Source organism: Aplosporella prunicola, assembly GCF_010093885.1.
Source record: "Aplosporella prunicola CBS 121167 unplaced genomic scaffold K452scaffold_3, whole genome shotgun sequence".
In the NCBI taxonomy this organism is placed as follows: domain Eukaryota; kingdom Fungi; phylum Ascomycota; class Dothideomycetes; order Botryosphaeriales; family Aplosporellaceae; genus Aplosporella; species Aplosporella prunicola.
The window spans coordinates 1-21,670 of NW_022983531.1; the positions used below are offsets into that span (position 1 = coordinate 1).

Genomic DNA, 21,670 nt, shown 5'->3' on the forward strand with positions numbered 1-21,670 from the left:
AGACTGGTATGTTTTCCGGTTGTAACGTAACAACCAAGGCCTGGGGCCTGGTGCAAGTTGGGGGGGTAGATAAGCTGGCTGTGCCGGTTCGTTTATTGCTTGTCGGTTGTCTCGGCGATAGATCTTTGAAAGTACGTTGCCAATCTAGATAATGCGGGGAGACGGTCTGTTGGTATTGAGAGATTCTTAGTTGTGTAGTCAACCACTAGTTTACTCCACTCTTGGTAGATTACATTTTCGGGATACTCCCATAGCACTTCTCCAAATCCATGTTTTGGAGTATGTAGGGCTTCGTTGTAGCCTCCCGCCCACATTCACATTGCGTGCCCATTTTACACTCCCATACCATTTCCAAATCCGTATAATGCAGGATCCGAGTGCTAAGCAACTTTTCCTGGAATTTACAACCTTACATCAATGCTAAAAGACCAGCTTCGGGGTGGCAGCCAACATATTCAAACAATTGCTGATCCGGCTTCAACACATATACCTCATGATACAGCCTGAGCGAGATGTCAAAGTTCAGTTCCTTCGTATACTTCAAGAACCTTCCAAAGATATCAAGGTGCGTCTCGTGTTTCTTGGACCAGTTTTCCAGAGACGCCATGTCATTAAAGAAGGCAAGTCCAAAGGTGCGATCGGATTTAGACAGGGCATCGTTGTTTGTATCGCGGATCTCCATGAAACGGCAGTTGTAGCAGCCAATGTCCTTTCCTTCGTTCCTTAGGAAATCCATTCCCTTGGTGAGAACAGGATGCATGGATTCGAGGTACAGTGAACGTTCTCGCTGGCTCGCGACGGACCAATCTTGGCCTGAACGGATGACGCAGAGGTTCTCTTTCCCTGGCACCCTCACACGCTTCCGTTCGTTGCTTTCGCCCGTTTCTAAGCCCTGAGATGAACGTTCAGGGGTAAATGCCGCATCCATCTCCCGGTTCTCCCCAACAAGTGGATCCGTCTGCGCGGCGGGCATGCGGTCTCTCATACTGCCCCAATATCCGTGTTCTTGAAAGGGCGCAGATATACACTTTTGCATCTGCCCTACGCCTTCGGGCGGCTCAACAGTGGTGAAGATTGTCTCGAGATTCTGCATTGGAGGAAAAAGGACCTCAAGGAACCAGCCATGAGGTTGATCTTGCGGATCCAGGCCACTCCACCACTTCTCAAACCCACTTTCTCGTGTCCATTGCTCGTAGTCGGCGCGGCTTGACCAGTATGCGATAAGGATCACATTATGCCTGTCCTGGCTATCACGGCCGCTGGCGATGTCCCAGAACCGAGGCGAGCAGTTGGCATCGTCCACAAATTTTCGAACCGGGTCAAGAGTATCGATACCGAGTTCCTCTTGGTCGTGCGATTGAGCGCCAATGATGGCCATAACGATGTCTTTGGTGGATTCCGGGAACCTGGAGCAGTATGCCGGAAAGGGTGGTGTGCTATTTGGCGGCATTGCAGCTGGCTGGCTGCGAGGCACTGTCAAATTTGGGGCTATTGCAGATTCGAGCATGGTGAATTGCGAAAAGACAAGAAATGCCAAACAAACTGGTTGAAACAAAAGACAATTGAGCTTTGATACTGGCCACCTTTATAGCTAGAGCATTAGTTTCGAGAAGAAGGAAATGTTTTCCCGTATTTGATTAAGATCTATTACAACCGTTCTTATTCGTCAATCTGTGGTGGGGAATATGCAAGATATCATTAAACATTCTCTAGCTTACCGGAGCGCTGGTATAGTTGCACCAGGTACAGCATAATCGATAGTATCAACCACCAATGATATGTCTCTCAAAGCTTACTACTGCTTCTAGGGGAATAAAGATGCCGATACTTTATAAGACCACCGTTGTACCGTAGAACCTTAAAAAACTTAGCGCTTACTATCTAGGTAGTAGGAAATAAATTGACAAGAACCAGGCTTAATTTTAGGGTTGTTTTTACTTCATGTGTGCCCGGAGTCGTATACGTAACCTGAGGTAAATACTCAGGTGATGAAGTGGTACCAAGCCGCGGGCCATGCAGCGGCAGTCTCGGCAGTGCCAGGCTGCCAGCAACGGCAGTAATTACAACCCACAGCTATCTTTTGCGGTCCAAGAAATTTGCGCATAAGAACTCTACTGTCGTCAGTTGAGGTAGAGCTCCATTTATTAGTGTCGTGATTATGAAGGCAACAAACGCCATTCTCGGCTAAATATCAAGCACTGTTTCCTCATTGCTACAAAACCAAACAGCAGGATCCAATCACGCAGCGCTTCTCTTTTCTATCTAACTCGTACGAATAAGCTTTATTTAACACGTAGATCGATAAATATTCCGTCCGTGCAACCAGTGTATTTGCATTGTCTCAGCTGCGGGGATCCTGTCCTCTGTGACGTTACTGCGGGGAAAGAGGGAGAACCCCAGCAAAGCCAAGCCCCTCAGCAACTCCGTCTGCCGCGCTAACCAAGCGGAGTAACCCAGGCCGAAGAATGACATGACTGACAGCATTCAGCCGCGACGATAAAAATCCCGGGAACTCGGGCTAGGAACCACCGCTGTGGCCTTGGCGATCTTCTTATAAGCTCTTGCTTTTCGACTTCGTGCGATTGGGACTTTGACAACTTGTCTCTTTGCCAAGGGTCAATTTCAGGATGCGGTTTAGCTTCGCATTGCTTCTTTTGGTGGTAGGCTTGGTTGCCAATGCCAAGTATATCGTGCCAGGTGGGAGGTGGCATGACACAGATGGCAATTTGATCAACGCGCATGCGGGCGGAATCACCATCGAGCCTGAAAGCGGGCGCTTTTTCTGGTTTGGCGAATACAAAGTAGAAGGGCAAGAAGAAGGCGGCGGTGTATCGGTCTACAGCTCTGATGACTTGGCCACTTGGACTTATGAAGGGCTCGCGCTTGGTTAGTTCCCTACTTTCTTATGAAGAGTCTGTTTGCTCATTTACGAATTAGAGCCTGTCGAGGGCCACCAGTACATTTCACCAGAGCATATAATCCAAAGACCCAAAGTCGCCTACAGCGAAAGCCTTGACCAATACCACGTAAGCAACCCAACATCACTGTAGCAATTAATTATCTTACTGATCTCCCAAGATGTGGTGGCACGCAGACAACTCGTCCTACGGCTGGCTCCTGCAAGGTCTCGCCGTGTCCGACAAAATCAGCGGGCCGTATTCCTTCGTCAACGCCACGGCGCCACTCGGCAACTGGTCGCAAGATTTCGGGATGTTCACGGACCACAAAGACGGGCGAACGTACGCGCTGTACTCGAACGGCGATCGGAAAGAGGGCCGCGACGTCTATGTCACTGAGTTTAATGACGAGATCTCTGCGCTTGATGAGGTGAGGTTCAGGTTTGACAAGTTTGATCTTGAGGCGCCTACGATTGTGCAGACGGAGAAGAGCTACTACGCGTTGATGAGCCACAAGACTGGTTATAGGCCTAACAGTTAGTGGTGTACTCTTGATTTTGGTTATGGTTACTGACATCAGTTAACAGACGTTGTTGCTTTCCGTTCGGATTCGATTGAGGGGCCTTGGTCTCAGCCGTTTACTGTTTCTCCGCCGAACACTCGAACTTTTAATTCGCAGTCTGGCTTCTCATTGAGAATTGTCGGGAAGAAGGCTACTACGTATCTTTACATTGGTGACCAAGTAAGCGTCATCGAAATGAACAGACGTCCATGCACAATTTCTTACATTTCTACAGTGGGACTCTAATTCTCTCTGGGAGAGCCGCTACATATGGCTGCCTATTCAAATTGACGACGAGAAAAAGACACTGGACCTCGTCTGGCAAGACGTGTACGACCTAGATGTGTACGTCACCGAGCTTTCGCCATCGACAACCAAAGGATTTTCTTCAGCTAACTGGAAGCCAAAAGTGAATCCGGAGAATGGAGTCCCGTCGAAGGCACGACCTACTACGGCAACGACGCCACGACCAATGGCGAAGCATTCAAGCAAGAAGCCGTATGACCAGCACAGACACTCCACAGCTCCCCAAGCTAACACTGCTCAGAACTTCGCCAGCAACGGAACGATACTGACAGGAATCTACGGGAACGACAGCACCGTGACGTTCCACGGCATAAAAGGAGAGGGGAAACTGCAATGGGTGTCCTTCTACTACCAAAGTTTGTCCCCGTTCCTCCTTCTCAAAGCCCCTCACTAAACCCCGCCAGACACGGACGACATGGGCTTCGGCGACCAACGTAAGTGCATTCCCGTCCTCTCTTCGTACACATCAAACACAGCAAACTAACCAGCACCACCCTTTCAGCCGGCGGCTCGCCCGACCGCTACGGCGGAAGCTGGCAGCTGCGGCGCATCAGCAGCGTGGTGGTGAACGGGGACACGGCGAACGTGCACACGCTCTTCCAGCGCGACACGAACAAAGGCGTGATTCTGTCGACGCCGCTGCTGCTGCCGCTGGAAGAGGGGGATGACAACACGATTACGGTTGGGGGGTTGGATAATGGGGTCGATTTTAAAGGTGCGGACTTGGATCGCGTTGTTGTTTATCCTGCTGAGGTGTGAGGGGCGATGGTTGTGGTGGGTGCAGCGGGGGCTTGTTAATGGCGTTTTGGTTGGTGCGTGTCGGATAGTGAGTGGGGTTGAAGTTGTGTGAGGCTACTTTCTAAGGGGAGAACGTGCAATGTTTAGAGATTGCAATTGGCCAAAAAGAGCCCTCGGCTGGTTGTGACACTTGACGCGTTCGCGTCGGTCACGCGTCCTTGGGCAGTAGTTACACAGCAGACGCCACCTTGCGCCACAATGCAGTGAGGCTTCGCCATAAAGGCAATAGAAACAAGTTGAACAGCGACAATACTATCGAGAGCTCTAAGACTTTACAAGGACCCAGCTCTTCTTGCCGTGGATATCTCTTCTCAATTACACACCCGTCCCAAGCCAACCCAACACAACGCTCTAATCGTTACAAACAACCCAAGCTCGTAATACATGCGCAAATCGTTACACTCGCCGCTCAAGCACAGACTGTAGAGAGAAAACCTACAAAGCCAGCACGCCAGCAGCAAGGCCGACAACGCCAGCAGCGGACAGGCGCGCGCCAAAGGAGCCGGCAGCAGCGTTGTCCTTGGCGGAAGCAGACGCAGACGCCGAAGCGGCGGAGCCCGTCGCCTTGGACGAGGCGCCCTCGAGCGTGACGCCCTTGGCGACGTCGGTGACGGTCACGGTCCAGTAGACGACGTCGGTCGCCTTGTACGTGACGGCGGCCGTGGTGGCCGGGTGCTGCATTGCGGAGCCGATGCACTCGGTGACGCTGGCCGTGTTCTGGAGAAAGACATGATCGTTAGCGCTCAGGATTCTTCATGGACTGCGCCGCGCTGCGCCACATGCGCGAAAAAAAACTCGTAACTCACCAGCTTGGACTGCGCAATCTCGGCGACGGGGCCGGCCACGTTCTCCTGGCTGCACTGGAACAGCGCGCCCATGGCCTCGGCTAACTCGTTGTCGCCAAAGTCGTACGTGCAGACCGCGTCCTTGGTCGCAGTGGGTTTGGCAGAGTTGGACGCGGGCGTCGCGGCGACAGGCACGTCGCACTCAATGTTGAGGTCGACCGGGGCGGTCAGCGTGGCCGTCTCGACGGTTGTGTGGGCCGACTGGGCGAAGTAGCTGGGGCCGTAAGTGACGGTCATGGGGGTGTTGGAGCCGATGGGGCAGAGGACGCCGACGCTGCTGTAGTCGGTGAGTTCCTTGGCTGCTTCCGCGCACGTGAAGGCGAGAGTCGTGCGCGCGGACTCGACGCCCACTACTGAGCCCGTCACGCCGGCTGTGGGGACGACGGCGGGGGAGGCGCCAAAGGGGAAGGCGAAGGAGAGGACGGTCGAGGTGGTGGTGGCTGATTGGGCGGAGGCGGCGCCCAGGAAGGCGAGCGAGGTGGCGATGGTGGAGCGCATGGTTTTGGATTTTGTTTTTGTTTTTTGCGTTGGAGCTTTTGTCGTGGGGATGAGAGAGAGGGGGCGAGGTAGTGAGCTGTGTGGTGAGGTATCACGACAGAATTTATATACGAAAGCAGCAATGGATGGCGGGACTATGGCGGGACCACGGGGACTAGGGCGGGACTAGGGCGGGGGCCAAGAGAGCCTCCGCGCTCGGCGTGGCTTAGCGCAACAGCACCGCCGTTGCTGCCTGCCTGCTAGCCAGGTCACGACGCCTTCCCTTCAGCCTCGCCGCACTCCTTCGTCCCGCAATATTGCCTCCACGGCCCGCTACCACCCTGCCGTCGCACCCGCAGGTCTAAGAGGGGCCAAAGTCCCCCGTGGCGCTGCTTAGCCGACGCGGACGCACCCGCTGTGCCGCCGTGCGCGTGCTGATTCAGCCTCCTGCGATCCTTGGGGGCCAGTCGTGTCGCCGTGTCGTGTCAGCCGTGGAGATGAGCTTGGGGCCAATCGTCAGCGGGGGAAAATTTGAACGACCTTTGCTCATGACATTGACCGGTTGCTGTTGCTATTTTCGTTCGCGCGTGAGGAAATCTCTGGCCTGTTGCCTGCAGCAGCCTTGTCGCACGAGCATCTCAATCCCTGCTGCAATAACTAACGGATCCGAGAAGGCTTTTGTACGACCACTACTCGTCTAAGGAGGAGCTCGTTCCTCGTGAATTCCTTCGCGTGTTGTCGGCCACCGTCTTGAAGATGCCAAGAAGCTTTTCCTGACTTGTATAAGGATGCGAGCAAGTATGGGGGCTTCCTAAGAAAGACTAGTCCTGGTGGCACGAGCAGGAAGGTGGGGTCGCGATTCAAAAACTGCAACTTAAACGCCTCGCCAAATCAAAGCTACTTGGAAACTAAGCCTAGGCAACCACGGGATCACGCTAACTTGAAGTAGAGACCTTTCTACAGATCCTCTTGCTTTCTTTTTCCCCGTCACCCCAGGTCAAAAAGTTATTGGGACTTGGCCGTTTTAGGTGAGCTCACTCGCGGGAAAAGAGCTCCCTTGTCCTGACATCGCTCTCCAGGCGCACAGAATTACCAGGCATAGCATGCAGTTAAGTCGCGGTTAAGCCATGCCTGCCAGTCTCACTTTTCGACTTCGCAATGAAGCTGCAGTACTCTCGTACAAGGTTTACACTGCACATGTGTAGTGTAACTACTCAGCTCTGGCACAAAGTGACGTCGATTGCGAAACAATAGTAGGTAGCTATTGGATACAAAGGATGGCCCTGAGCCTAGTGTGCAAAATCTATCCATTCCCAGCCTCACCTTTTGACGGATACCTGACTGCCAGAGATTAAAATGGACGCCGTTTCCCCCGAGACAGAGACAGGCGCACGTCTTTCGGACTATGAGCTTGTCAATTTCTCACTTTCTTCACTGGAGAACGAGTCTCACATGCCTCGCACGGCACAAGAAAATCCAAGCACAGAGTTCCTACGACCCAACGCCGGCGATGGTCGACTCAACTCAGAATCATCCTTGAGCTCTGCTAGCGCTAGTGTCCAAGCAACCCAGCCACCCTCAAAACCTACTGACCCCACCGACACAACTGAAGAAAACTGCTCCACGCCTTCCGAAACGCTCGCAGTCTTCACCTTCAACGACTGGCTATGGGAGATTGCGGCGGCTGTTGTCAGCCTCTGCTGTGTTTCAGCCGTTGTCTCCATCCTCTTCGCCACCAACGACAAAGCGCTTTCTCACTGGAGCTTCCTCATATCCCCCAACGCTCTTATCTCCATCTTCTCGACACTTTCTCGCGCATCCTTGATGGTTCCTATCGCTTCCTGTCTCGGTCAGCTCAAGTGGATATATTTTGCAAGGCGCCCTCACCGCCTGGGTGATATTCAAACATTTGACGAAGCCAGCCGGGGCCCTTGGGGTGCAATGACTCTATTATGGAGCATCAACTTTCGCGCTGGCTTGGCTGTCTATGGATCACTTATAACAATCATTGCTCTAGCATTCGACCCATTCACTCAGCAAATACTGGCTTTTTCACTAAGAAATATCACCGATTTGGGCAAAGCCGAGTTTGGTGCCGCCCAACAATATGTTACGGATCACAAATTTAACGTGACGGGTTTGGAAGGTAAGAGAATGTCGCCCAAAATGTCTCTCGTTCTCGCTGACAAATTATCTAAGAAATCGCCTATTTCATGGATCCTAGTATGCAAGCGGCTATTTTAAGCGGCCTTCATTCTATCGAACGACCCGTCCAGTTTACTTGCCCTTCAGCTAATTGCTCGTGGCCCGAATTTACGACACTCGCACTTTCAAGCAGCTGCATTAATGCCACGTTGGACACCCGAGTGCAATGTGGTATAAACAAATATGCAATCAAGTATTGTAACTACACCACACCAGGAGGTTTCCATATGGAGGCATATTTAAATGAAAGAAGCACGTTCAAAAAAACAAATTTTATCTCTTCGGCTAAAACCCAAGAGCCGATGGTGCCGGTAGACAGCACGCTCATAAGCTTCGCTACGTCTAACATAACGGAAAGATATCTTGAAAATCCAGATATCACGGAGTGCAATATAACATGGTGTGCTCGAACATATCACGGTATTTCCGTTACAGCCGGCGTTTTCGATGTCGGTGCCGTGAAAGACCACGCTTTGGAAATCGTCAAAGACCGTGAATTTGTTTCCTTAAACTATCGCTTCGACATCTACAGCGACGACCCATATTCAGGGAACAGAAGCTTCTATATCTATGGTGTAGATCGCTCTTTCACTGTGAATTATCTCAAAAATGTCTTTAGCACAGACTCAGAACAAGACCTCGGCCAAGCTCTCATGAGGAGCGCGAGCATTGCCGATACAGTCCACAACATCACCACCAGTATGTCTTACGCAATCGGGCGTAGTCAATCCTCTTACAAAGTCTTGGGGTCAGCAATATTTACGCAAACGTACATCAAGGTTCGATGGGCATGGTGCTCTCTACCACTAGCCGTGGTACTCATGGGCGTAGCGTTTCTCGTCTGCACAATGGTTTACACAAAACGAGCTGGCGTCGGCACATGGAAATCCTCCAGCCTGGCACCTTTATACGCGAGGCTTGAGGGTTGGGACGCCAAGGATGTGAAGTCATCTTCGCTAAAGGAACTTCAACTCGACTCGAAGAACAAGCGTGCTAGAATGGACAGGGATGGGAGTGGCAATGTACTTTTCTCTCGCTGTTAGGACACGATGTATGCGTTACTGCGGAGTCTTTCTCGACAGGAAAATGGAGCTTCATTAAGGACTCGTTTATTCGTCCATTTCTCAAACCATCATTTCTCAAATTAACTTACACTGCGCATCACCTCAACCCAACTCAGAACAGACCTAAACAAGCACAATCTCATCAGCCTCGCAATCAAACCACGAAACCGCCTCCCCATTCATAGCCCCCTCAACAAAGCAATCTCCCACAAGCCTATAACTCTCCTCCCCCTCCACGCGCCTCAACACAAGCGGAACCCGACACCCATGCAGCACGGCCAGCGCATCACCAACCTCGCACAACTCGGGCGCCAGCCCAATCCGCCCCGCCGTTGTCTCCAGGAGCCTGCGCCCGCACACGCCAAAGAAATTCACCTCCGTCTCCGTGCGCAGCAGCATCGTCTCCTCGGCCGACCAGTCCCAGCTGCCGCTCGCATTGTCCGTCCCATCGAGCAGGTGCGAGCAGTGGGCGTCGTAGAAAGCCAGCAACTCCACGGGGTCGTCTCTGCGGGGTTTCTGGCCGCAGCGCGCCGCCGCGCTGAGCATGCGCATGACGTCCAGCCGCGTGGTGTGCTTGAGCGGGCTATCGAGGGGCTTTTGCTGAATGACGTCCCCTAAGCAGCTTTTCTCGCCGAGGTCCTGGTTGCCAAAAGCGAATTTCTTGAACGGCTTCGCCGAGACGGCGCGGACGACGTCGATGATTTTGCCGCGCGCGTGGAGCGTTCTCGATCCTGTGGCTGTGGCGGCGTCGGCGGCGTGCTGCCGTGCTTTTGCCGCGTCCCAGGCTACGGCGTTGGTGTTGTTGAGCAGCAGCGAGTAGTATCCGCGGCCGGAGGACCAGTCAGGCGCCCATGACGGGAGGTCTGCCAGGCCTTCGGTTGGCGAGACGGATGTTCCGTGGCCTAGGCTCAGGATGTCCAGAGAATCCGATGTCTGCATGATCTGGTGCGCGAATTCGAGGTAGACTTGTTCGACGGTCTGCGTGTAGTCCGGCAGGAAATCAGAGGGTTTCCAAAACCCGAGGTACGCAAACACTCTATCCTTTGGATCTGTCGTAGAGACCGCCACTGCGGTGTTAGCCATAAGCCGGCAGAGATCGAACCACCCGAAGCCTGCGCCGCTCTGCGTCTTTTCGTTGTAATCCGTTCTCAGCGCCATTTGGATCCCAAACCCTTGCGGCAAACTGATGTTCTCTACGGCTTGTCGCGTTGAGTAAACCGCAAGGAAAGCCTGTATGAGATGCTCCCACGACATCAGGTAGCCACCGACGCGCACAGCGACGGCCTTGGACAGAACGAGCTCCTGCACGACCCAGCCGCGCGAGAACCACGGCCTCTGAAGCAGCCGGTAGAGAGCCAGTCTCCTGGCGTCTCTTTTCGCATCACCAAGTTTCCCGCCTGGAGCAAACAGCGGCGCAAAGCAGCGGGTCATAGGAAATACACCATCATCCAGTGTCTGCTTCGACTTAGCCCAATACTCCTGGTAATGCGTGGTCGCGGTCCGGATTAGTTCGAACGCAAGGTGCGTTTCTGCGTCCTCAGGGCCGAGCCAGATGATAGCGCGCTCAGCGAGGCGGTAGATGTCGTCCATGAGGGCGACCTGCTGGCCTCGCTCCTGGATGTCGTTCTGGTTGATGCAGATCTGGTCGATCCAGATGAAGTCGGTCTGCATGGCCGAGGAGACCAGTGGAAGCGCTTGCCGGAGACTGCACGTAAGGCCGATGATGCCGCCATTGGGTCCAAGCGGGAGGTTGTGTGTTTGTGCTGGCGCGCCCCAGGTGTAGGAGAGCGTTTCATAGGGCGGGAGAGCATCGAGGTTGGCGTGCACGAGATCGAAGCTCGGTGGGTCTTTGGTGATTTTAAGGAGCCGTATGTCTCTTCTGTTCTCAAAGGGGCTATATTCGTAGTTGTTTTGGGAACCCATGTTGGGATCCCTCAAAAGATTGAAGAGCAAGGGTCGGGAGTTCGACTGGGCAAGCCATGGTATGTATCTGGGGTTTTCAGCCAAGAAAAGGAGCCGGTGGCACGTGGTTATACATTGAGCTAACAGCCAAATATCGGGCACCAATCGGCAGCTAACTCCAAGCCTACTGATGCAAAAATAGACTTTCCAGCAATTCGGACGCTGGAATTGGTCTAGAACTATGCACGATTGGAGCTTGGACCTCGCAGAACCGGTAAGGACCCATGTCGCGCGATGGTTGCTTTTGGCTAACTTTGCCGTCTATCCGAGCACCGTGTGACAACCGGACGCTGGTCACGGTGTTGTTGACGGCGCGATGGATGGACATGTCCAAGATATGGCACCGGATATTGTAAATGCACACCCAGCAAAAAGCTGCCAGTAGTTCGTAGCCTCGTTGGCCTGGCTATTTATCCTCGAGCAGTTGCAGACAACATCAGCCTTTCACATCTTTTTCAATCGGCTGGCGGCAGTCTGGACTCCTTTGGTTCATCCCCGTGACCACTGGACCAGTAGAGCGACCGAACGGGAACGAAAGAGAGTAAATAACGGTCTTCTTCACGATGTAAGACGCATTTCGCCCTCCTCCTGTATCGCTAGCACCGTTTGTGCCGTAGGCGGCTGGAAATGTGAGGCGCATCGCCGTGCTGGACGTGAGCTGGGTAAGTGTGAGGCTTTAGGAAGCGGGAAAATCTTCCGCTTTTTTGCTTGCTCCAATATGTTCCATTGCTATTTATCCTCGAACCGTGTACTCCTGGCTGTTGGAGCGTGCCCTGGGTATGTAGAGGTTGCCGCGGTCGAAGGTTTCGTACCTTGAATTAGAAGGTGGCTGTTGCATGCGCTGCTGGGAAACTTGCATGTTCTAATGTTCTAAGAGCCAGTTACTGCCGGCTGGAGGATTAATGCAAGAGTTAGACTTGCTAGTGAAGTTCGGAAAAGCGAGAGAGTTAGTTGGTTGGATTTCTTCGGTCGTGTTTGCCCGGTAGAGTGCTTCTCCCGTCGAATGTCAAGGAGATTGTATGGGTACCTGCCTCTAACTAAAGTCAGTCGTTGATAGGGCGCGGCACAGAGGGAAGAACTTGCTTGACGGAGCAATTGAAAGGCTGTTTGTATTAGACAATGCCGGGGAGAAAGAGGAGAGAAGACAGTGTGGGGTAATGCGGGGAAACGCGGACCCTGGCGCGTCGCGTCGCGTTGTTTGCGCGACAACAGAAAATTGGGCTCATGAATTCACCCACCGCACAAAGAAATTCCAGTCGACAAACTTTTTCCAACCCCAAGTGCCATCGGCTTACATCCTCCTCCCAGACAAGGCCTGGCCAAGCCAAGCATCATTACAGGATGGCGTGGACCACTCTCTGCCGATGAGTGGCTATCTGGCTCGCTGCACTCGCCAAAGACACACTGTCTTGTCCGTGTAAGCGTCTGGAAATTCCAAAGAGGCTGATTATCGCCAGACCCAATAAGTATAGAAGGGAGATTTACTGCGAGACCTACCAGCCGTCTTCTTTCTAGAATTTTCGTCGCCGAAATCATCGATCCGAGCCGGAGAGAGACTCCGAAAGAGCAGCTGGACAAAGCTGAACGGAACTAAACGGGCAGGCGGTGGTCCTGGTTTGCTGAAAGTGTCTTCAAGCCATAGGTACAATGGATGTACAGGACAGTAATGCCCACGCCGGGTAGCTGGAATATGACGCACTGCCCGGAGGAAAGACCAAAGGTAGTACATACTATATACCCCAGGAACTTGACGCCATCCCAACGAGACGACGAAAACGTATTTTGCTCAGCCACGCTCTGAATCAAGTTTGGTGTAATGTACGTTACAATGGGTATCCCGACCATGTGCCTAGAATGGAAGGACTGCGCTCGCAACGGCGCCTAACATGTCAGCCGCAGGGGTCACTCAACTGAGGGTCGCATTGCGACTGGTGGAAGCGCGGCATTTAGCGTCACAAATTAATTTGTCCCCTGCTTGTGTCACCAGGGTCTATCATTGCATGAGCGGACATTCCGCATCGTATGTTCACTTCCTTACGAAACTCACGAAAAGCTTCTAGGTAACTGCAAGACAGTGACCGAAAACACGCGAAGGGGTAGCCTCATTGTCATCGTAAATGCTGTCACCCTCCTATCCCACCATCCACGCTTTTCGCCGAAGAGACAGCATACATACCTTGAACCCCTGTTTATCTCCTGCGCAGCTTTGGCTCAGCCTTCCTGACCGGCCACACTATGGTAGTTGAGCAGGGATTGGAATGTTTCAGCCTTCTTAGCCGGCCGCGATGGTAGCATTTTTCGTGGCTGAGCAGCAAATGAGAGAGGTATAAAGTAGACGTCCTGTCTGCCCACCAATGTTGCTTGAACTAACACAATTGTCGGTTCTCATCATTAAAGAAAGTCGAGCTCTGAACAAGCCCATCACTACTATACCCTTGTTGATATCCCGCTCTTCTATTTCATACTTTAACGACTGCCTTCAAAAGCTTTACTCACAGTGATAGCTATGTCTGTAGAGCTTTCTCTCTTATCCTGCCAGGATGCCGATCAAGAGCGCAAGGTTCCGCATCGACTGCAACCATTTCTCCCGAACGGCTGGAACCAACTCCCGGATAATGATCAGTATTCCCGTCAATTTGTGGAAAATGGCTGGTGTCCGCATCAGATCCAGGAAATAGAAGATTCCTACACCACCGAGGTCGTCAGTTACCTCAGTAACTTACGACGCAATGGCTTTCGAAGAATTGATCATAGGTCCTGTGGGCAATCTCCAAGATGTGTAGCGAGCAATGTCAACATGGACAACTATCTCACTCGCCACATCAGATCGGATTGTCAATGTCCTACAGTCGGCACCAGTTACGACCACATCATCAGCATAATCCAATCTGGCGGTGTCCCCTTGGTCTCTGTGGTCGAAGTGGGTGGACACATGGCCCTTCACGTTGAACCGCGAACCGCTCAAAGTCGTTACACCGCAATATCTCATGTCTGGTCTGACGGATTAGGCAATCCGTCCGCGAATGCCCTACCACATTGCCAATTGAAGTACATTGCAACATGCCTCAAGAACATGCCTAGAAAGACAGGCGAACGCAATGTGCTAGGAGTAGGGCCAGTTTTAATAGACTGGGGGCGCCAAAACTTCTCTACGTCTGGCCGATCTTCTCCACTTTTTTGGATAGATACACTCTGTATTCCAGTCAGGGATAGAGACAGGCATCTCAGATTGCAAGCCATTAACCAGATGGCTTCCATCTATGCCGCTGCCGTTCAAGTACTCGTACTCGATGCGGAACTCCAGCAGACCCGGACGAACCACATTCATGCGAGCGAGCTTCTGGCACGCATAGTATTCAGCGCATGGATGAATCGGAGTTGGACATACCAGGAAGGTGTGTTGGCGCGTGCTTGCGTGTACCAGTTTGCAGATGCTGCCATTGACCCTGTCCACGCATGGTGCATCTCTGGTCATCGCAAGGGTCAGCCCTCTACAAATATAGGGTTTCACCATCCGCAGGATGATCACCTGGAGCGCATCTATACGGCGCTTTATAACTCTCACTGGGAAAAATTACATCAAAACTGGAAAAGCAGCTGGCCCAAATCCAATCGGTTCTTCTCTCGAAATCTCCCTTGGGAGGGATTCAATGCCCCCAAGGCAGTTCTAGGTACAAGGAACAATGCGGAGTGCATTTTAAATGTACTGAAAAGCCAAGACCGGGACGAACAATATCGAGAATTGGAAAGTACACGGCTCAGGCGCAATCGGTTCCGTTTCCTAGTGCACTTATGGCAGAGGTACCACGCTCCTGAGACAGACAGTGCTACAAGGGGTGACGTTGAACATTACACCACACTAGCAAGCGAGCTGGGCAGAGTGAGACAGTTCGCCTACAGCTGGAACGAATTGGCTGGCAGATCCACAACCATGGCGGACGACATACATGTGATCATTGCTAATCTCCTGGATTTCCATGCGGATACGGTTATGAGTTACCACGATCGACAACACCGCATGGAGGCCATGGTTCTGAGCTTCCAGCTTCTACCATTTTCGCTCTTCTACAATACTGGCCCGAAGTACGATCAGCACAGACAGCACAGAAACAGGTGGGTCCCGGTGGAACCGAGCAAATGTTACCTCACAACGTCACCAACAGTAAAGCAGTGTCCTGAGGCTGCCGTTCTCGAACTGGTGGATGTTGCCAAAGAGCTAAAAGTCTTTCTTGTTGAGGATTTAGATGGCACAAAGTCATTCAACATTCACTCACAGAAGAAAGGAGTCACATACTCCATACAGCCACAGACTACTGTCGACGGTGAGGATCTCTTCTTCAAAGGCACTAAATGTATAGTGCTGGAAAATTCAGGGTTTGATTCTGGGAATATGAAGATCCGCGGTGCGTGTTTTCGTGTTACCCAACATGATGGCGCGGAAAACTGCAGAGCAAACGAAGACGCACTCATCGGCAACTTACGACTCGTGTTCGAGTTTCCGATAGAGGCACATCGCTTGGAAGCAAGAGAGCACCTATCCAATATTCTTGAAATAGACGGTCCTGTCTTGGAAGAATACGAAGCGTTTGTTGTTTCTTCATCCTGTCGAATCCTCATCGAATACGGTATGTTCTTTTCATTTGCTGTTATCAAACACTTTTATAGGCTTCCAGTGTCTTCCTACAAACTACTACGTGGCTGATACCTACTAGATCCTCCTGTACAGCTCCGGTCCTTATCTCGTCGCCCTATATCCCTTGAAGTCTACCGGGGAAGCTATACCTGGCGCCATATCATCATCCCAGTTGTTTGGTGCATTATCGGTTTTTCGTTATCAGGGAACGATAAGTGGATGGGAGCGTTTATCAGCGTGTCCAAATACTCCATTCCTATCGCCGTGGTGCTTTGGTACCTTGTCATCATACCACTGGCGTATCGGGCATGGCTGAACTCATTTGATCAGGCATGGAGTGGTAGCTCGCTGTGGTCGAGATACATTCATTTTGATATCAGTTTGTATAACGGGCATATAGCTGCTAGGGGGTGGATTTGGCTAAGACTGCGTAGTGTGTGGGATCATCTTGGCGGGCAATAGTGTTGAGTTGGCGATGGTTTCCATGTTTCACGTTGGCAATATGAGCAATAAGAGTATAACAGGCCTGGAACAATATCGACAGTGCTGAATTATTGTTTCAAGAAAGCAAAACTTGTAGCAGTGAACTGCAGTAAGGAACGCATGCCTTAAAATAACATACTAACGGCCACGTCTACATCAAGGGAAATCCCCTGTCTAATCTCAGGCCTCGTTCTAAATTTCCCTCAAACGCTTCGAAACAAATCAAGCCATCAACAAATCCAGCCCCATAGCCATCATAATCTCCTGCCTCTGCCTCGGCTCATACGACCCCGTGCAATCCCTATGGCGCCAGACCTCCTTGACCACCTCTCTTGCCGACTTGACGCTATGAAAGCCATACATCTCGCCCTTATCGAACAGCCGCAAGAGGCGCGCGCGAAGCGCCCGGTCTTCGGCCTCGCAGGCGACAATGAACAGGCAGTAGATGCTGCCGCAGACGTTTCGCGTGCACTCGATGGCGTAGATGGCCTCGAGATGGTGCGTGCAGTTGCGGACGTGGTGGTGGACTTCTGGGGGAGAGGCGTGGCGGAATTCGCGCTCGAAGGCGATGCGGCTCGCGTAGTAGGCGGTCCAGGCGTAGTCTTTGATCGGGTCTTCTGTGGCAGAAGAAATGTTGTTGCTCGGAGTCTCGGTCGGCTTTCCGAATTCAAGAAGACATTCGATCTCGACCATGTCGAAAGGGTAGATCGGGCGTCTCATCTGTCGAAGCTCGTACATTCTTTTGAAAGCCTGGAACAGCGGCTTCGGGAAGCCGAGGTACGTGTCGAGGCAGTAATCTTCGCTCTGGAAGCCTGCTAAATCAGTGGCTTGGCTTTCCAGCAACTGTTCCTTGACAGTATTGTTGGGCTTCATGTCGTGTGAGAATCCAATGACCTCCGTGGAATGAAAGATCTGGTAGAGTGTGGAAGCGATGCGACCCTTTGTCCACAACGGTCCCTGCCATCGTAACCAGTCGCGGCCCCCGTGGATGTGCACCCTCCATCGGGATGAATCTTCGACAATAATGTCGGTAGTGGCAAGGAGGATGATTGCCGCAAGCACAACTTCTTGACCTTCATTGGTGTTCTGCAAACTTTGTCGTAGATACCGGACGCTGGCTTGATAGTGCTCAATGCCGATGAAGACATGATCTTTCCTGGCTGGCTGCTGCTCGGCAATGTGAAAAGCCGCTATAGCGTATATACTATGCAAGAGCGATGCGTGTCCGGGACTTGACTCTGATGCATCTCCACAACCAAGGGCCATAGGAGTGAAGATGGTCTGCCAGAAATTTTTCGCGCTCGCAGTGGGCATCAAAGACTTACTCAAGCGCGATGTCCAATGGTGGAACAGGCTGCGCTCGCGTGCCGTGGCGGTAACCAGATAGGGCCGCAGGGCTGGATGAATCGTAAGGTGTGAAGGATTCGCAAAAGATCCGCAACTAGTCAAAGTTGTGTTCCTTGTCATGACCCTGTCGATCAACTCTATCTCTGCGTCTGCATCTTGCATCGGCCCTTGCACCGTCTGTGGAGATGCCGAGGCCTCGTTCTCCAGTCGAAAAACAGAAAATGGTCCGAGCCGTAAGCTGTGGGGACCATCGAATGATTCGAGTTCTAGAAGCCAGGCATCCAGGAAGCTTTCGTCCACGGGGTTCAATCGCGCGACCTCGCTCAACAGACGCCGTTGGGTTCCGGCCGCTGCCTTGGCGCCTGGCTCATCGACCCATATCAGACGGATGCCGTATCCCCCGCACGTCCGTTTGGCATTCTTGCAACGTAGGCATCGCGGTTTCTCAAGACCGCACTTGACCCCTCTGTCCCGACAAGTCCAGCATCCGGTGAAAGTCTTGCCACGCCTCACTGAGCCGTCTTGGTGCGGCATCATTCGAATACCACCCGAGAAAATAGGATTATGGTCCAGAAATGGGAGCGGAGAAGTATCGACATGTTTGTTGAGTTGGCGCTGCGCAGAATGTTACGAATGTCTGGAGACGGGAGAGATAACGGGGGAATCGCCGGCCCGAAATACAGACAAGCCGGGTAACGTGACCAGCAGATGCAACTGAACATGAACAAATCGTGTTTCATTATACAATAAATCTTTAAGCGTGATGAGCTATTTCCGCTCAGCAATTCCCTACTCGCGTCATCCGACGCTAACCAAGTTTGTTCATCTCCTCCTCGGCGTCATTGAGGTGATGGAAGATAACCCAGATCACAATTCCGGCAATGAAAGAAGCGACCGACAAACCGACAAACATCCACAAAATCTTCGGGTCGATGGACACCGAGACTAGGGCCTCGCTGATGGCAGATCCGAAAGCGTTGGTGAGCAAAAACATGCTCTGGACGAAACTCTTCATGCTCGGCGGTGCTTTGGTGTATGCGTACTCGAGGCCAGTGACACTTGCGAAGATCTACTCTCGTTAGTATGAATTATAGTAAAGCACCGGAGAAAACTAACCTCTGATATGCCGATAAGCATGTATGCCGGTGTCTGGACAGCGACGTGGACGTAATTTCCTTGGAGCATGCCCTTCGCGTCTCTCGAAGCTTCACACAATGGCGCCTCGTAGCAAGGACCAGCGGCGTAAATGAGGTGTTGGCAAATAGCCGCATAAGCCATGCCCAGCGCGGCGACCCAGAAACCGAGGACAATGCGGTTGACCGGAGGAAAGTTAATGTTTGCTTTGCGCATTAACGGGTAGACGAGGCGGTCGAGGACGGGAATGAAGACGATGACGGCAATAGGGTCGAAGTTCTGCATCAGATCGTTCGGAATGCCGTGTCCCTGCATTTGGCCGGCCTGAGTGACGAAGTTGTTGGAAAATTGGCCGTAGCAAACCCAGTAAATAGGATAGATGGCAAAAACTTGGCAGGCCACGAGCGCTCTCTTCAGTTCATCCACAAATTTGTCGTCCCACTTTGGAATAGAGGTGTTTCCGATGCGTTCCTGGAACGAGGGCTTCGGAGCATCCATGTTTCGGTGGCGGATCATGATCCACAAGCACCTGAATGCATCCGTGATGATTGATCCTTGAGGGGGCCGCACGACGTATTTCTTGCGCCCCAAGATCAGGACAACCAGTCCACAACAGAAAACGAGCAATGCCAAAAGGTATGCGCTCCAGAATCCGACGTCCCTCTCCATGTATGGGGTGGCCAGCAAAGCCAGACTGCCGATGTTGATGCAAAGATAGAAAATCTGATCAAGGTCAGCATTTTGCGTCGCTAGCGCTGAATCAACATACCATGTAAATCCGTTGAATCGTAATACTAGGGTCAATGATGATACGTTCACCCGTGGGCAAAGTCGATATAGCCATCTGACGCCGCTTGTATTGATCCGCAATCAAGGGGGCGACATTGGACTTGATTCCACCTGTTCCAATACCAATGATGCTGTTATAGTTAGCAAATATATCGAGGTGCGACGGTGTTCCGGATGCCTACATGATAGCGACAATAAAACCTCCAAGGCCTGCGCCGTTACCCAAAGCAACGGGCAAACTCGTGAGCAAAAGGATGAGCAATCCTACAATGTAAATACAGCAGAAGACCACAATGGTGAGGTATTTTCCGAGGTATTGATCAGCCACGATGGCACCGAGAATTGGCGTGACTATAGATGATTAGCTTCGTGCATGCAAAAGTACGGATTAAAAAGGATACATACCATAGCACCAAAACTGAAAAAATGTGCTCAGACCTGTGGCGCCTTGATGTCCCATACCTGCTTAATGTTAGTGACGTTCCGATATGAATATCTATCAGTGCCTACCCAGAGCACCGCGTCCTTCTGTGCCATTAAACGGGCGTTGAATGTAGTTTTGGAACAATCCTTGGACACCATAGTAGGTGAAGCGCTCGCACAGCTCGACGAATGCCACGAGGAAAGCTGAAATGGGCAAGTTCTCGCCAATGTGTCGTAGCTGGCGTTTCTCCTCTTCGGTAGGCTCTTCTCCATCTGCAGTGGATGAAGCCGTTTTCTCGAGCTCACCAGCCGTAACATCACGTGTAGATGTGATGCTCGGGCGCAGTTGACCTCCAACTATGTCCTTCTCTGGCTTCTCGGCATCGAGTATAAGCTCTTGGTGGAGCTGAGTGGCTTCGACCACTCCGTGTTCGGGGGAAGCCATGGCGAATCAATGAGTTGGCGTGAGCTGAAGCAAGATGGCAGAAGCGCGCACGGCGGGCTCGGCGTCGTGGCGAGCAATGCTTCTTTAAACTACACATAATGCCAAGGACCAATGACTGTCCTACCGTGGCGAGCTCGGTAAATGTAGATAGCATGCTAATCATTGGTAGCTGATAGGCCGGAGCCGAGACATTTGGTGGAATGCTGTTTGGGCCATAGGGCTGTGGCGGCGAAAAAAATGCTAGTTCCTTTGTGCTCTCACGCGAGGTTTCCTCGCCAGCGTGATACAAACAACGATCGGCATTATCAGATACCCCATCGGGAAGGTGACAACGGCGCGGTGTAGCTGCAAGTCAGGGATCCACAGCGGATGTCCCCGATACGAGCTTGATCCTTAGGCTAATTGACAACCGCATCGCAGATGCTACCCATCTTGGGATAGGTGGCGGCATGACCGCTGGGATGGGAGTCCTGATAAGAAGAATGTTCGCGAGAGGCTCATGAGACGGAGATCGGATGGAACGAGATGGCGCAGACGGTCCGGCCAGTTGTGCCACGCGCAGCCACAGTTGCGCCCTCACACCTGCTGACATCTGTCGCTCAATTGCTTCTGGCGTCGTGATTCTTTTCAGTTGCCGTCGGAACTGCTGTGGTTCCGCAAAGTTTTCGCGAAGTGGCGTCTCGCTTCACCGCATCCCGGAATACGAAGACAGCCGCACCTAAACACAACCGTGTCAACTCTCGGCCGGAAATCGAACCACAACTCTGGGACACTTCAACATGTCAAAGCGCATAAGAGCAAGAGTACATCTGGCATCTGTCTTGAAGCGGACCGTCGACGTCCCCTACGATTCGAGTTTGTCCTCGCCAGCGTTTCCTCGCCTCGATCAGTCTTCCGGAGCAAACACCTCCAAATCCGGACGGCCGTAAGGATATTTATCCGATTGTCTGTACGGATCCGTAACCCGCACGACCCGGTGTGAAATGAAGGGAATAGTTAGTAAGCGGGCCACCGGGCGTCAACCAAGGTTGTTTGCCGCTTGAGAAGCTTTCGTCCACGGAGAGCAGCATCGCCAACTTTTGTCCACAGAGAGCAACATCGCCAACTTCTGTCCACAGAGGCTTGCGACGCCATAAAATTGACTCCGGAGGTGAGGCCGCCAAGGAACCGACGCGTCGGCGGCCTCCGACAAATTGACCGCCACGGAGCGCTGGAGCTGAGTGAAACAAGCGCCGTTGTACGGGGATGAAGCCTGCTCTGCGTGGAGGATGATGCCGAACTTAAGTGCCCGAAGCCGCTA

General features: G+C 52.3%; 8 protein-coding genes across 8 annotated transcripts; 3 read left to right on the forward strand and 5 right to left on the reverse strand.

The window, feature by feature from the left end:
- Positions 1-409: 409 nt before the first annotated feature.
- Positions 410-1,507, reverse strand: K452DRAFT_355386 (uncharacterized protein; the record flags this gene model as incomplete). The annotated part of the gene is made up of 1 exon (XM_033545958.1): positions 410-1,507. One exon carries the CDS (start codon positions 1,505-1,507, stop codon positions 410-412), a length of 1,098 nt encoding a protein of 365 aa, XP_033401578.1.
- A 1,097-nt stretch (positions 1,508-2,604) lies between these two features.
- Positions 2,605-4,961, forward strand: K452DRAFT_340360 (carbohydrate-binding module family 35 protein). Its single transcript, XM_033545339.1, has 9 exons — positions 2,605-2,886; positions 2,938-3,026; positions 3,079-3,433; positions 3,485-3,639; positions 3,695-3,804; positions 3,870-3,957; positions 4,007-4,121; positions 4,170-4,199; positions 4,268-4,961. The coding sequence occupies exons 1-9, from the start codon at positions 2,628-2,630 to the stop codon at positions 4,522-4,524; spliced, it is 1,458 nt and encodes a 485-aa protein (XP_033401579.1). The 5' UTR covers positions 2,605-2,627; the 3' UTR covers positions 4,525-4,961.
- On the reverse strand, positions 4,913-6,205 carry K452DRAFT_283170 (uncharacterized protein). Its single transcript, XM_033539725.1, has 2 exons — positions 5,370-6,205; positions 4,913-5,280 (listed from the first exon to the last, which is right to left on the reverse strand). The coding sequence occupies exons 1-2, from the start codon at positions 5,904-5,906 to the stop codon at positions 4,999-5,001; spliced, it is 819 nt and encodes a 272-aa protein (XP_033401580.1). The 5' UTR covers positions 5,907-6,205; the 3' UTR covers positions 4,913-4,998.
- Positions 6,206-7,337: 1,132 nt separating this feature from the next.
- Positions 7,338-9,133, forward strand: K452DRAFT_263274 (uncharacterized protein; the record flags this gene model as incomplete). The annotated part of the gene is made up of 2 exons (XM_033538642.1): positions 7,338-8,053; positions 8,110-9,133. 2 exons carry the CDS (start codon positions 7,338-7,340, stop codon positions 9,131-9,133), a joined length of 1,740 nt encoding a protein of 579 aa, XP_033401581.1.
- Positions 9,134-9,234: 101 nt separating this feature from the next.
- K452DRAFT_102434 (uncharacterized protein) lies at positions 9,235-11,395 on the reverse strand. The gene has a single exon (XM_033534916.1). It carries the CDS (start codon positions 11,075-11,077, stop codon positions 9,278-9,280), a length of 1,800 nt encoding a protein of 599 aa, XP_033401582.1. The 5' UTR covers positions 11,078-11,395; the 3' UTR covers positions 9,235-9,277.
- A 2,227-nt stretch (positions 11,396-13,622) lies between these two features.
- K452DRAFT_304894 (uncharacterized protein) lies at positions 13,623-15,828 on the forward strand (the record flags this gene model as incomplete). The annotated part of the gene is made up of 2 exons (XM_033542846.1): positions 13,623-15,741; positions 15,782-15,828. The coding sequence occupies 2 exons, from the start codon at positions 13,623-13,625 to the stop codon at positions 15,826-15,828; spliced, it is 2,166 nt and encodes a 721-aa protein (XP_033401583.1).
- Positions 15,829-16,284: 456 nt separating this feature from the next.
- On the reverse strand, positions 16,285-18,267 carry K452DRAFT_102460 (uncharacterized protein). Its single transcript, XM_033534917.1, has one exon. The coding sequence runs from the start codon at positions 18,114-18,116 to the stop codon at positions 16,455-16,457; it is 1,662 nt and encodes a 553-aa protein (XP_033401584.1). The 5' UTR covers positions 18,117-18,267; the 3' UTR covers positions 16,285-16,454.
- Positions 18,163-20,851, reverse strand: K452DRAFT_283172 (uncharacterized protein). Its single transcript, XM_033539726.1, has 6 exons — positions 20,013-20,851; positions 19,908-19,964; positions 19,685-19,853; positions 19,483-19,633; positions 18,696-19,436; positions 18,163-18,648 (listed from the first exon to the last, which is right to left on the reverse strand). Exons 1-6 carry the CDS (start codon positions 20,368-20,370, stop codon positions 18,388-18,390), a joined length of 1,737 nt encoding a protein of 578 aa, XP_033401585.1. The 5' UTR covers positions 20,371-20,851; the 3' UTR covers positions 18,163-18,387.
- Positions 20,852-21,670: the final 819 nt, after the last annotated feature.